The 15867-nt window shown below is 37.6% G+C and overlaps 1 protein-coding gene across 4 annotated transcripts in view; it reads right to left on the bottom strand.

Moving 5' to 3' along the window:
- The window catches only part of LOC131065840 (D-lactate dehydrogenase [cytochrome], mitochondrial), a 283265-nt gene that overhangs the window by 124615 nt on the left and 142783 nt on the right, over positions 1–15867 (bottom strand). For 2 of the 4 annotated variants that reach the window (XM_058000478.2, XM_058000476.2), the window contains exons 13-14: positions 2068–2177; positions 1716–1778 (exon numbers count right to left, since the gene is read on the bottom strand). In XM_058000478.2, the coding sequence (XP_057856461.2) occupies positions 1716–1778; positions 2068–2177 (173 nt within the window). The remainder of the gene's footprint in view (positions 1–1715; positions 1779–2067; positions 2178–15867) is intronic. The other 2 variants (XM_058000480.2, XM_058000477.2) reach the window with 1 other exon arrangement.

The following is a 15867-nucleotide window of genomic DNA, read 5'->3' as shown; positions in this document are numbered from 1 at the left end:
TGCACAAAGCTCCACCGAAGCAGAATATATGGCAGCCTCCATGGGAGCTTGTGAAGCGGTATGGCTGAGAAAGTTATTATTTGGATTATTTGGAAAAACTCTGAATTCAACAATAATTCACTGTGATAATCAGAGCTGTATCAAGCTCTCAGTAAATCCAGTTTTTCACAATTGATCCAAACATATTGAGATCCCTTATCACTACATAAGAGATATGGTAGATCGAAACGTCATAAAACTAGTGTACATCAGTACTGAAGAACAAAATGCTGATATCTTTACCAAGCCACTTGCAAGATTGAAGATAGAATACTTCAGAAGTAAACTTGGTATGACTAGATTATAATTGAGATTATTAGGATGAAATTCCTACCATATGTAATTTGTTCATGAATAAATAAATAAAATGTATATTGCAATATTCTAACTATGTTCAAGAAGATGACGATCTTCTTATGTTTAAGGTTACTATTTCAAGGTGACGATCTTGACAATAGTTGACCAAGTGTCAAGATTGACTACATTAAGTTGTTGTCCCGGACTGTGCCGAATATCTTGATTCTAAAGTATGTGATCATCTCATGATTGACTTCTTAAGTGATTGTCCCGGACTGAGCCGGATATCATGATAGTGAGTCTATTGTCATGACAAGACTATATTAAATGTTGTCCCGAATTGTGTCGGAAGTCATGACAGAATATGCTCCCAAGAAAATTACTTAGATCCACTCCTGCTAAGAGGGAGTGTTAAGATATAGCCCTCGTGAATCTAATTGATGGTAAATCGGTTATTATATATATATATATATATATGATCGACGCTTGAAAGTCATTCTAGAGAGTGCTATTAACACACAGTCGCGATATGCAGATGGACATAAACTTTGTATACACTACGATGATTATCACAGTGAGCACGATATTTATCGTGCCCATGTGATTCTCAATCACATTATATTAACGGAGCATGCAGTTCGGAAATTAAGCATAAACAAACTAATTGTTATGAACGGTTGCCTCCATAGGGGCATGTCCATACGTGGCAACTATGTCCCTACGTCGGCAACCTTTCCTCTTGTATTTAAACCGGATTCAATGATGGAGACGATCAATAACTCATGGCAATCAGTCTTCCAGAATCGCTGTCATTATTCTTCGATCCATATTTCACAACAACGTAGGTATTTTCTTTTAGCTTTTTTCCCAGCCTCTCTCAGTCTATTTAATCTTAAGTTCTTCAGTTGTTCTCCTCTGCTTTGTATTATTGGGTATCTCTTAGCATCTCTCAGCATCTAGATCTAGTTATAGTGTCTCGATTTTCAGATCTTTAACTTTGCTTTGTATCTGTGCATATAAATCAGTTGATCACCAAAACATTATTTACAAAGTTTGTATCAATTTCATTTTAATACAATATTTTTTTACTTTTGGATTGTCAAAAAGTCTTACTGAGAAAGAAAGCTCTGCTTGCTTTTATTTGTAACAAAAGATATACTTCAGTCTAGCAATACATTTCATGCATGTCTAATTCAATATTTCAATGTAATTCCTTTTATATTTGATGAACCATATTACATGTGCAAGAATTCAAACCCGAATGTACTAAACTTCATGTTCACTTGAATAGTTGTGATGTGTGTTTTATAAAAGCTTAAAACCGCCACCATGGTAGAGAATAAAATAACAAATCGAAAGACAATTTCAAAGAGACTTACCGTTGTCATTGCTTCCTTTTCAGGCTCCAATGCCAAGTTTGCATAAAGTGCTTCCTTTCTCATCTAATAATTTTAAGTGTACAAGCACAAGGCGTAAATTATTCATGTATGACTATTCTTTATGGTCATCAAGAATTCATGATTCATCAAATCTCAAGCATCATATGAAATTCAGTATAGATTGTCTATTTATGGCTCAACGCATATACAAGTCAATCTAAAAATTAACTATAGTTACAGGCATTTGTCCAACTAATCTGAGCAATTAAAGAATCCATATTTTGATTAGTTGCTTCGATTGAAATATCAGCCAAACCAGCCATCACATCGCATGATATACAAGAAAATGTACCTTCCATAATTCCTCTTTCTCCTTAGCACTTTGAACAAATACAAAATCAGAGCCATGGTGTTCTGTAGCAATTTTCTCTACACGGGCTGTTTGTTCACGGGCATAAGCTTCTGCAGACAACAGTTAGGACAGGCATTGTCATATGCTACAACTCTAACAACATTATGGACTTAAATGCAAAATCAGAAATAATTAGAAAGAAATTTGCATGAAGCATTTTGATAAAAGTAGAAAAGAATAAGATCCATGCCAAATGATCATAATGCAATCAGTGGTACTCCTAAATACATCACCAACACGATCTCAAGGGATTGTCTATAGCATCTCTAGGAATCTTTCAAGATAAATTTAGTATAAATAAAATAGTGTCAGTGTGAGATAGAGTATTTCACTGTGTACTCTAAAAAATTCATTAAAAATTACCTCTCATCTATCCATACAAACCCAAAACTAGCATAGTTACCAGAAGACTCGTACTCTTACCCTTAAAGTCGTCTCCCATAAGCAAAGTGTGACCTTGAAGATCCATATATGGATGTCTCCCAACAACAAGCGACTCCAAATGAAGTTTCTTTGTGTCTCTATACATCTCCTAGAATTGATCCCTGAATATTGGGAAACTTCCTATGAAGGTTTTCATGTAAATTGCATTGGGTTTTCTTAACATGCTGAAACATGGTTAAGAAAAGCTAAAAGAACTAAAGAATGTAACTAATACACTTGTATTTTTTTTGTTTTTTTAAGGAATTATCTTATATTACTTTGTATAAATATTAATATCACACATCTACAAAAATGAGTGGGTGCAAAAAACTCAAGCCTTGAAGTCGACACGAGGCAAAGCTTTAACCAACAAATTTGTAGAGACAAAAAAAACAGATCGATAAGAAGCAAGAGCTGAATGACTAGTAGGAGATGGATCGTGATCAATTGGCTTTCCCCAAACATCAGTAGGGCCTACATTTTCAAGAATAGGATCCTAGCCAATAATCATACCCTCTTCACTTTCTTCTTCAAGAAGGGTCAAAGTGTCACAAACAAGAGAAATCGCCAAAGCAAGATGAAGCACTTTCAAAAATCCCAAAGAGGTAACAATACAAAGAGAAACAATTATAAAGCATAAGATGTCTTTATGCATTGAAGTTTTATCAATTGATTAAAAATATAGTCATCTTTAAAGAGCCACATACTATGCTTTTCAAAATAACGGCATACTCCTGCTAGTCTATAACTGCCATCTCTAGATGATGACCAATGTTACCCTTGCATTTTAGATGTTACTCTTTCATTTTTTAAAGCTTTGTGCTAGTCTCATTACATTGCCCCTGTTGGTTGAAAATTTTGGACACCTCAATAGCTGTACAAAATTGTGGATTTCAGCCATAGCGTATGAGTAAATACTCTCCTAATTGTAAGGGAAGGCTCCCCCTATCTAAATTAATAAAAACAGGTGGGACAACAATTTTCCTCCTTTCAAGAAAAACTATATTCTTTCCTCTTCACAGGAAAGAATAGCAATTAAAAGCAAATATCAATAATAACTTACCATGAAATAAGAAAGAGGAAATGAAGTTTCCTAAAAACCCAAAGATTTCCCTCACTCCCTCCGGGACGGGAAAACAATATCAAGCTCAAAGTCTTGAATATCTGTGATCCTATCAACCCTTTGTAATGATAATTTTCAGAACCAAGTGCAATATATAGCAGCACAAAGTCTACAAATAGAATGCACTTCTAAAACTATTCTATTTGAGAATCTATCACAAACGCAAAGTCTTGAGATTCTTCTCAACTCTAATTCTAATTTCTAAACTAATTTCACTTCTAATAGATGCAACACAAAGTCTGCAATTAAATGAAGTGAAGCTCTTTCTAACAGCCTTCCACAATCTTCAAAATAAACACAAAGATATATCCCAAGATGACATAAGAACACAAAGGGATAAAGCAAGACTTCAACACAAAGTCTAAAATTTCTCACCTCTCTTGTATTACTCAAAGATAGCAAATTTACAACTATAAAGCTCAAAGTCTTTATGAGTAGAAAATCCTTCATTCAATTGGTTCAGCAATTTCAACCACCTTCATTCTGTTACTATCCACTGTTACCCTTGAAATCGTCTTAGCTCTTTTGGCAACCTTGGGTTTTGATTGCTGGAGATGCTAGAAATCAAAGGTCTCAGGAGATATTTCCTGCTTCTTTCTTTTAGGAGTAAAAGAACTAAGCCATGGAAGTAAAGCCATCAATTTTGTTTGAGTAACAGCTGAAAGTGAGGGAGAAGCAGTTTTTGTTTGAACAACAGTCGTCATCCTGGGAGAAGTTATTGTTTGAACAACTATAGACTGCTCATTAACCAAAGGACATGACGGCTGCATCATGAACTCATCAAAACTAGAAGTAGAAGTATCAATCTCTGACAACGGGCAACATGTAGGATTATCCTCAGAGTATTCATCAAATTCTCTTGAGGATGATCAAGGGACGGCTCTGCTGCTGAAATTGGAATGAACCTCTGAGGAGATTCACTTGTTGAAACTGGAACAATACGAACAGTGGAAAAAGCATCCACATCCACGTCAAGAGAAGACATAGGTAATTCTAAAGGAATCTAAGGAGGAACTTCATGAGGTGACTCCGAAGTTGGTGACTCGGGAGCATTATCTAATTGTAGTTCTTCCTCTGGATCTTCATAATCAATTCCATGAATATGAAGCTAAAGCTTTTCTTTCCCTCGAACTGTCACTTCTTAAGGAAGAAGTACCATTGCTCTGCTAACTCTCAACTTGATTCTCATTCCTGAAGATGATGCACCTTCCTTCTTGTCTACTTTGATTTCGGACTTGCATCTGACAGGTCCTATAGAATCATCTTCTTTTCCAATCTTGATCTTGATGAGTCTAACACCGTTGCTCTTGAGCCAAGTATTGGTGTTAGCTAAGACAGGCTGAAATCTATCAAGAATGGAAGTGCATTTCTTATGTGACCATTGAATTGATGGAAGTCGTGCTTCATCAACTCTCTTTTCAAAATATTCAGGATCAAGTATCTCTCCATCATCAATCATTCCTTCAGGAATGTTCACCAAGTTCAAGTTAACAATCTACTCAAGAGTGAGTCTGCAATAATCCATCTTACGAACCTCCTTTTCCTAGTAACGAGATCAACCCAGATTTCTTCTATCCAATGCACATGCTTGAAAGACTTTTTGATCTTCTCCTTCATGCCTCAGTAATCAAAATCTACTCTTGGCTTGAACCTTTTAAGCTTTATTTCCTGCATTTCGATCTCCATGGCCTTGGCTTTGGTGGATGTAATGAGGGAATAATGGCCAACCTTCAATGGGTTGTTTGTGGAAATTCCCATTCCAACCTTATGCTTAACAAATTGATATGCATGAACAGCCATGATCTGTCTTCCCAACTCCATAAGAATGATCTTATTAGTTGGATAGCTAGGAAGCATATATGGCTGGCCGTTGTAACATACTCTCATGTAAGTGAAAGTTTGGAATTGAAGGAATAAGCAACCATATTCATTCACCTTCTCCCATGCGGCAACTGACACTCTTTTGTTTTTCAACGTCTTGTCAAACAAGCACATATAATGACCAAAGAAGGCATCCTGGACCCTCCTGTAGTGCAATCTGTTGGGTCTCAAAGGCAGTTGGTCATAGTAATCCCACACGGGTATAAGCGAGCGATCACCCTTGGTAGAAAGACTAGGGAAGTGTCTGAGTGATGTTGCTATATACACTAAATATGAGTTCATGTAGAATGTCATAGTGGAAGGAACTACTGCAAGTTGTTCACAAAGGGTATCACTGATTATTTCGACCCAAGAGATGTGTTGAGACTACCTTATGAGCATGATGAACTTATACATCCATGGTTCAAAAACATTAGAATGTTCCAAAACCATCATCCTGTTGAAAAGAGTGATTGTCTTTGATCTCCCATTTGAAATCACATCGATACAACTTAGCCCACCGTGTAAAAGAACCCCATGGCTCATGGATCCACCTATTGATATGGCGTTTGCAATCTTTCTCTCTTGAAACATAGTACTCAATTGCACTATCTCTGGAGATTTCTATGTACACAGGTGTTGGTGGTATTTTGAAAACCTTCTCGATAGTGTCCACATCAAGACGGATTATCACTTCCCCATCATCATTCCTGATAATTCTTGTCTCTTTGTCAAAATGGTTAGCACAAGCAAGAACGAACTCAGGTTCTAGGGCAGCCACTGGAAAGGAAGAAGCATAGTGAATGTGGTTATCCAACAGGCGCTGCATATTGCTATCCCTGGGATCTTCCACCCTTTTAAGGAACTCTGACATGTCAACATGCCCTCTTTTCGTATCTTTGATGTGCTCCATGGGAATCAAAACTTGGGAAGGAGAGATCTCGTTTTGGTACTTATCATATTTGTACTTCATCTTCTTTTGAGAGGAAGACGACATTAAATCAGTCATTGAACAAGAGTCTAGTGCGCTGCGATGAAGATCTAGATGTGTCAAAGCAACATCAAGATCAGCCGAAAGAAGCATACTTCTTCTTCTCAATGAGGAAAAACTCCATCCTTCTTTAGAGGAAAATGGTGAATAAATAGGAACACTTGAAACTAGGCTTTTGGCCAATTTTGGATCTTGGGAAATGTGTTACAAGTATGCAAGTGAGGTGGAACATATTTGCAATCGGGTTTTTAAAACCCAAATGCAAATAGACTTGTAATAAGAGAAATGAAGGAATGTGCAAAAAATGGAATTTTGACATGAGAAAAATGATGGGAATGGAGTTTGTGAACAAGGTTAATGAGTGCGGATGGATATGAATTGAATTTTGGAAGATCATCTTCATTTTAACCACATGGAAATGGAAAAAACCTCTACTTGTAATCAGGTTTTTAAAACCCAAAATTGGAAAGACAAGCTTTTTAACAACTTTGAAACTTAAAGTTTTGACAAAAAAGGATTAAGTCTTTTCAACCAAAGGGGAAAAATTAAATTTTTCATCTTACTTGCAATTGGATTTTAAAAACCTGAATTCAAGTAAAGAGGGAAAAATGTGAGGGGAAAGACAATGCAATCCTCAAATTGTATTCGAGATTTGGGTCAAATGGGAAGAACTCTCTCAAACCCGAATTTAAACAAGAACAAAACATAAACCTATCATGATCAATCAAGGAATTTCAAAACAACAAAAAATAAAATAAAGACAAAACTGAAAACAAAACATACCTTGCTTGATCAAGATGCCCTTCAAAGAGATGAAATAACTTTGAAAGAAACAATCAGCTCCTTAAATAGAAGGCAAAATCAATATGTTGAAAACCCTTGCCACATCCCAACCAAACTCAGATTTCAACCAAAAGAACCAAAAACGGCATCCAAGGAGGAGGAAGAACAGGTCAATACGCCTAGCAAACCCACGTATGGAAGCAAAGAGACAAATCGCTTAGGTTAGGAGACCAAAAACTCCTCCTTACATGCTGCAAAAACGGATTGAAAGGAGGCAAAAACATGGCAAACGAACAGCAAAACGCCTTCCATTTGGCAAAAATTGTGGCCCAAGACGCAACAAAAATGCATTAGAGATAACACACCTCCCTCATTTCATGGATTCTCCCACAAAAATCAGATTCAAACTCTTCCAAAATCGAACTCCTTGGAAGGAAAGGCAGGTCGGGTTCTTGGCAAGAAACTACAAGTTTAAAATGCTTTGCAAACAACAAGTAATCAGGTTTTAAAAACCCTTCTACAAGTTTTAAATCTTTCACTTTTCATCACTTAGGCAAATTCGGGTTTGTGAGAGGAAAGAACAAAAAGACATGTCAAAATAACTTGTAATAGGGAAATAAAATCCCCTTTACAAGTTTAAAATGACTTAAAGGACATAAAACTTGTAACAGGGAAATAAAATCCCTATTACATCTAAAAATCACTTAAGTAGGAACTTTTAAAAGAAATTAGAAGTTCTTTTTAAACTTATAATTTTAAATTAACTTGTAATTTCTCCAAAAAGTTTAGAAGACATAAAAAGCAAGGGGGAAATAAAAAGTAAGTTACAAGTGACAAGTTTTAGATAAAGTGTACTTGTAATTGTTTTAAAATTCCCCTACAACACTAAAACAAGAGAAAATAAAAATTTGCAATCAAAGGAAAATTTCCCACCTACAGCCAAGAAGAAAAAACCCGAAATTGAAGAAAAAACATAGCAAACAAACTCAAAACACAATGAAATTTGAAACGTGGACTAAAGATTAATCCAGTCCAGGGGCAAAGCAAAATTTTGCCTCGAGAAGCATGCCTTAGAGTAAAAATTTTCATTTTTTAACAAAAATTTTAAAGGGGTTGTCTATTTCTGTGAATACAAAAATACGGACAACAGCCCCATCATCTTGGATTGTCAAATTCCAATCTCTCGTCATCCCTTAACTCCTCAAGCATTCTACAATGTTTAGTGTCATGTGTAATGTCCCCTTCCTATGCACAAATGTCTCTAGCAAGAATAGCCTATCATCAAGGTTCCCGTAGGCTAATACAGTGGATAGAAAGCCCATTCAAGGAGTCAGGTGACTTTGGGGAGGCTTGTGAGCAGTTTCAAGAGCTTATAGCGAGTTTCCTATTTTTTAGGAAGGGCTCCTTTTTCTAGGAGATTGATAATTAGACTAATGACCTCCCGGAGCTTGTGGAGCCTTGCAGGGGGCTTTGTGAGCCTTTTCTGATGTTTTGTGACAAACTCCTATTTTTTATGAGGTTTCCTATTTTTTAGCGGAAGATTAGGAGTTGGCCTGCAAATTATAGACATCACCTGGGGACTAAATGTATCATCAGTTCTCAGTTGGGAGTAGTCCAGTGATGGTTTGGAATAAAACAAAAAACTATTAAAGTGTTTGCTTTAATATTTTAATTTGAATAAAATAAAGTCTTATTAATTAAATGACTAATATTTAATAAATTAAAAAGTGCCCCACCCCCCCATGGCATGCCTCCCTAGTAAGGGGAAGTTGTATTTAAAAGAGGTGAAGTCAAATAAAATTATTAAGGGCCTCATGATGAAAGTTCACCTAAGTTGAGAGAGGGAGATGAAATCAAAGAAAGAATATTCGAAAAAAAATGTTCAAGATGCCATCGCAAAAGAGTTCAATTAGGGTTGAGGCCAATAAAGTAACATTTGGAGCCTCTATTTTGGCATTCTTGAGATCATTTTTACAGGTTATTTTCCAGCATTGGATTTAGAGCTCTAGTGCAATGGTTTCAACAAAGAACTCAGACTTTCAGAACAAAAATTTTAAGAGGATGGAGAGCTTATAGGTGTGAAAGATCACCTAAGAGCATTCATGCAAGATACTACATTGAAGAAATCAATAGGAGTCATATTTAGTTTGCAGCAGTGAAAAGGGCAGGGATTCTTTGTTAATTCTGACTGTACAAGCAGAACTGAACCAATTGGCATGCTATACATCAGCATCATCGACTTCCAAGACAGTCGTTCACTCCTAGGGGACCTTTGCAGCATCTTACACTTGGAACGTGGGTTTTTTCAGGCATCACTTTAGCAGATCAGAATTTGTATCAGATCTGAAAGTGTAGATCAGACCTCTGAAACATCAGATCAGTCCATAATTTGTCATGTATCAGTCATAACCAGACCTGCACATGCCTATATCGGGTATGTAATTGTGTCCTTTGAACCACAATAAAGTGAAAATTCCCTCAATTTATTATTTGTACTTGCTGTCTTTATCATTTCCAGCAATTATTTCTTGTACTTCTCATTTAATTTGCAAATCCCAGCATAAAAACAACAAAATCAGATAATTGGAAAAAACTTTTTTTTAAAATTAGAAAACTACACAAAACACAAAAAAATAAAAAAATCGGAAAATTTCCAAAAAATAATCAGAACTTTGCATTTTCAGATCCAAGGTGGTTCACTTCAGTGGCATCAAAGCACAGAACTTCCTGCAATCCTGTTGAATAGGGGTTTTAATGTGTGACAAAGAGTTGCGTACTTACACTACAGAAGAGTATCACGTCCAGTGGCAACCACCACGAGACTTACACTAGAGAAGAGTATCACGTCTAGTGGCAACCACCACGGGTTCCAAAGGGTGAGACAACTTCTAGTATCATTGGAATTCACAGGATAGATTCTAGTGGCAATTAGGACACTACAAGTACTATGGCTGAGAAGGAAAAGGAAAGGGCTAGGTCAATCAGCCCTAACACTAGGATTGAGAGAAAATTTGACACACCACCTATACTGGTGAGACTAGCAGGACACATGGTGAGAGTGGACATAATAGTGGTTTTAAAGAGCACACTACCAATACCAGTTCAATTTTGAGACCTCTACGGTCTGTCTTCAACTAGCACGACGTGTCACCCATTCGGCAAAGCCGAGGGCCTAAACCACAAATCTCTGCAACAGAAAAAATCCGACAACATTATACGAAGTACATGACCCTACCACCAAAAGTCAAGAAGTTATTGACCCTTGATCAATTCATAGGACATAAGAGACTCAATGCAGGCACAATTGGCAGAACAGATCACAAGGCTCCACATGGTCATTGGGATTTTTAGCAAGTTGTCGGCAAGTTAGCCTTGCCACACTTTGACAAGGGAGACCGGTTTATAGCTCGGGCTTGGGTGTAGAAGCTCGACAACTACTTATCTTTGAGACCCATGATAGAGGAGGTGATAAAGTTTGCTACTTTGCACTTCCATGGCGTGGTTCATGAGTGGTGGTACCACGGTTGGTTACCTTGGGACATCGCCCGATTACCTCCTATGATGAGTTCACTAATAAACATTTCAGGAATCTTGCCTATCTCAAGCAGTCTGGATCCTTGGAGATTTACATTGCTGATTTCGAAGGTTGTCGGTGATGGTGTCTTACATTTCAAAGGGTCGGTTGATAATACTCTTCATTGAGGGGCTTTCAAAGCCTTTATGTGGTTGGCTTAAGGCCTTTGATCCACCGACCTTACAAGAGGCCATGAAGAAGGCTAGAAGTATGGAATTTGTTGCCCCTAAGAGTAAGTTCTCATCCAAGCCATCCTCAAGTAATAAGGAAAAAAAATATTTTCACAAAGGGTCTGACCAGCAAAAGAAACCCTTCCAAAAACCTGATGATGAGACACTAAATGACTTATGATGCAAGAAAATTCCTTACTCAAGAGAGAATGGGATTATCTCAGTAATAGTTGAACTAGTCAAAACCAAAAACTTGCCAAGGCCTGAAAAAAAACTCAGGAAAAACACGGCAAAAAACTCGAGAACTTAAAAAATTGCTTAAATTTAATTAGAAATGCATTTTTTTTTTGCAAAATTCAATGAGAAGATGCATCCCATGAGTCAATAAATGAGAAAACAAAAGAAACAAGTTGAGTCTAGATATATTTAAACACAAAGTGGGTACAAAATTGCATCCCAATGAGGAATGTTGATGACTGGAAGCAAAATAGTTTTTGTAGAACTAAAAGTAAATAAATCAATACAATTGCATCTTCCTCTTCCCAGCTCTAGTAAAAACTAGGGGAGAGGTAGAACTAGAGGGCCTAGTCCTAGAAGTTTGTTGTGGGTGTGATTGTGCCTCCTCACTCGGTATGACTAGCTCAGGTTGTGGCTCATCCTCCATCCTGGATGTAGCTTTGCCTCTAGATGTGCGTGGCACTGGCAATGACTCCTCATCCTCCTCAATGTCATCCAGTGTGAAACCAAATCCACCCCCTCCTCCTCCATAGCCTGCCTCTCCAAATCATTGATGTCATCCTCTGTAAACAATGGAGGTTGCTTGCTCTTGCAATGTCCAATGACTCTAAGGATCTATATCATCCAAATCAATTAGACCAACCAGTGCTTCCTCTACCTTCCTTGTGCACAACCGAAGATTATATTTCACAAAGACAAGGTCGTTGAGGCATTTTTGAGCTAACTTGCTCCTCTTCTTCGTGTGGATGGCCTCCAACAAGCTCCAATTGTGTTCACAACTGGATGAAGTACAAGGGTGACATAAGATTCTGAGGGCAATTTTTTTGAGATTTGGGGTATTTCCACCCCAACTTTGCCACCAAGCATCTGCGAAATAAAATTAGGTTGAGGGTAGCACCCCTCGCAAGGGTTTGAAGGTGAGAAAGAGAGGGGTAGAGAGATAGGTCTAGATCTTGGGGGAGAAAGGAGAGAGTGAGATGGAGAGTGGTAGAGAGGAGGATAGAGGAAGAGTGATAGGGAGATAGATAGGTCTAAAATTCGGGGCAGATAAAGTGAGTAAGATAGAGAGAGAAAGAGAATGTTGATAGGAGCCTACTGATTATTGAAATTTGACTAGTTCGAAAATTTAAAAGATCTTCTAAACCTAGAATTTGCATTATAACTCCTAGAGATCTGAAACCACTCTCAAACATCATGCCAATATATACATGAAATATAATTTAAAGTATAAGAAAGGAAGACTTATACTTAAATGTTATAATTCATGTATATATTCTAATGAAGAGAATGAGACTGACTTGAAAAAAAAAATAGATAATTTTTTGACATGTTTGGGCCTCTTTTTTATTGCAGCCAAGTTTTTCCTAGAAACTCGCCGAGTTTTTGTGAAAAACTTGCCAAAAATTTGACGAGTTTTTCCTAAGAACTCAGTGAGTTTCTTTTATAAGTCAATGGCATTACTACTCTTCAATTGGAAAAATTCGCGAGTTTTTAGAAACTCGTCGAGTTTTCGGCGAGTAGTCCAACTATGATCTCAATATTCTATTCTGTGTTGACAAGAGAGATCAGCATGCGACATTTTCCCACATCAACATTGTCTTTATCATTTCCAGCAATTATTTCTTGTACTTTTCATTTAATTTGCAAATCCCAGCACAAAACAAAAAATCATAAAATTACGCAAAAGACAAAAGAATCAAAAAATCAGAACTTTGCATTTTGAGATTCTGGGTGGTCCACTTCATTATCATTTTTTTTAACAAAGGACAATTTGCTTCTTCATATGCATCATCCTAACAAATGATGCAATTTTACATCTCTCATCCCAAATAATCCTTCACTTCATTTAGGTTTTCCTCCTCTTATTGCCTCTATACTACCATGTCTAGCAAAGCACTCAATTGATCTAGTTGCCTCGCAATTCATTCTTTTGTACCTCACTCTAGAAATTAGCAACCATTACAAATATCAATCAATAAGATATAAAGATCCAACAAACACCCTTCTTATTGGAAGGGATTCTTCCTATGACTAAAAAATACTCTACTATTTATTACTAGAAATCTAAATGGATTATTGATCCAAGTAGTAAACAAAATTTTTGATTTTAAGTCCACAATACTCGAGTAAATGCAATTCAAGTGTTAGTTTGCACAAATACATAATGCCAATTGAGATAGATCTTGGATGGATCAAGCCAAATTCCATGTGTCACTACTATAGACATTTATTAAATTCATGTTGGTTATCCGTTATAGTATTCTCACAATGCTTCAAGATGAAATCCCTTTCAACCTAAGAGGGCATGTTATAGACCTAATTAACCATGATTACCTATGAAAAATTGCACATGCCTATCAAATGTATCGCTAAATCCTCATATACATAATCTATCACCCTTTTCATATATTCTCACCTACCTATTATTATGCTTCTCTTCTATATCCAATGTATAAATATTACATATTTATCTTATGTACATGGTGTTGCCGAGAATAATCATTATGTTATGTTGTCATATTATGTTTATGTTGTTGTCTCGAGTAGGCGAAACTCCTTCTCGAAGGCTTTCGGCAGCGTGTCCCATGTGGCCACTGCAGTTTTATCAATATCCGAGTACCAATCAATGGCAACTCCCCGTAATGTCACTGGGAATTGCGTCATCCATTCATCCTGGTTCGTGACACCATTGGCCGCCCATATGGTTTCGCAGGTTCTACAGTGCCTGACGGGATCCTCCTTGTCGCCGATGAATTTCGGCAGCTTCTGCCTATTGGCCATTGATGGGGGTTGTGTCCTTGGAGGTGGTTGTGTCTGTGGGGGTCGTGTCCCCGGAGGTGGTTGTGTCCGTCATGCACCTACGCCACTCCCTCCGGCACCGGTGGTGTTTCCTGCTTGAGTGACTGGGGGTACGGTGTTTTGTACCCGCGTGCTTGGTGTGATGGGTCCCAAGAGGGGGTCCTGTCTGCCGTGTGTCTGTGCCTCCTCCGCACCTACGATCATACGGTTGCCCTCCCCTCCGTTCTCACTCTCGTCCTCTACTTGCTCCCTTCGATGGTCCTCCGTGCGCGGCGTAAAGGATAAGTTCTTGAACTGATCCCAGGTCTCTTCGACCAGATTCCTTCGTAGCCTTGTTTCCTCCCAAAACCTCTTTGTGGCTTCTCACCCTACGGTGTGCTGGCGACACGTCGAAATTTTCTTCGGCTTCTGCACCCTCCGTGTCACCTCCTTGGTTCCCTTCGAGCAACCCTTCGGCAGGTCGTCCTTCGGCAAGTTGCCTCAGCCTTTGTCTACGTTCTACTTGTTGTTCCAGAATCAAGGCCCTCTGTGCGGCCTCCCCACTCCTCACTTTTTGCCTTCTTATTTCTATCTTTGTTTAATAGGTTGGGCATTAATTCCCGTACATCTCCATAAATAGCAACAACACATAAAAATAGAACACTTCTTTATTAATTCATCCCGTCGGATACAATTTGTGTCAATAGTAAGACACCATTATTATAGAATGTTCTTTATTCCTCCTGGAGGTTCAAGGTTCAATTTCCCCTTGGCCTCGTGCCATCACGCTCCGCTTCCCAGTGACGACTATTTTCTTCATACAGTTGGAGGACTTGTTGGCGTCGTTCCTCACGGGCAATCTCCTCCAGGCGAGTTTGTTGTGCCAGTGATGCCTGTGCAAGCAACCAAGGGAGGTGGTTCATCAACCGATTCGCTGCAGGGCTAACTTCCAGTGCGGTCCACAATGCCACCACCTTAAGAGACCAAAACTGCCACTTACATGGTCAAACCATGTAAGTACACTATCAAATCTGTCCACTTAACAAATCTTAAACATTTCACTTCGCTAGCTATCATCATAAGACTTAGTTTCCATTCCCTAAGTTTTTGTCATTCATTTATGCTTTGAGCTTGTAATTAAATTAGCAATAGCATGAAAAAGAACTATAGAGTAAAAATGGAAACAAGCCATCGTCTCTATTTCTACATGACATTTTAGGTTTCTCGTTAGCAAGTACAACCATGAAGGATAAGTATAACACTAATGTAATGTCCCCTTTAATGATACATTCCAACATTAATGGAAACTCCAACTTTTTTGGAGAGTGCCACCTTTCTCAAAAGGAAATTCTAATAGTGGCAGCAGATTCTTGGGGCCAAGACATGCACAAGCACAATGATACTTTATGTATGCAAATCATACGTTCTAGGAGCAATCCAAACTTATTGGAGAAGTTCATCATCCTTGGATAGCACCAACTTTCCTTGATCCAATATCCTATGCACTTAAGGAGTTGGTGGAATTATCAAGACAATCTAAGTGGTTTATTTTAATTTTTTTTGTAAAACCATGGGTTGATTTAAAGGGGAAAATTAATTATATTGTAAAATTAAATGAAAATTTATATTTAATTCTTTAAAAAGGTGTTTCAAGAGTACAAATAAAGTGTCGCTAGGCTCAAGGTGTTGGAAAGTGGTCATTAAGACACTTTGTGTTATTTTATTAAGGGAAAAAATGTTTTTTTTGAAATATGCAAAAAAAAAAGGAAAAAGGTCCTTTTTTAAAAAACAACAAAAAAGC

Source organism: Cryptomeria japonica, chromosome 6 (assembly GCF_030272615.1).
Source record: "Cryptomeria japonica chromosome 6, Sugi_1.0, whole genome shotgun sequence".
In the NCBI taxonomy this organism is placed as follows: Eukaryota; Viridiplantae; Streptophyta; class Pinopsida; order Cupressales; family Cupressaceae; genus Cryptomeria; species Cryptomeria japonica.
This window is presented reverse-complemented; position numbering and strand designations above follow the sequence as displayed.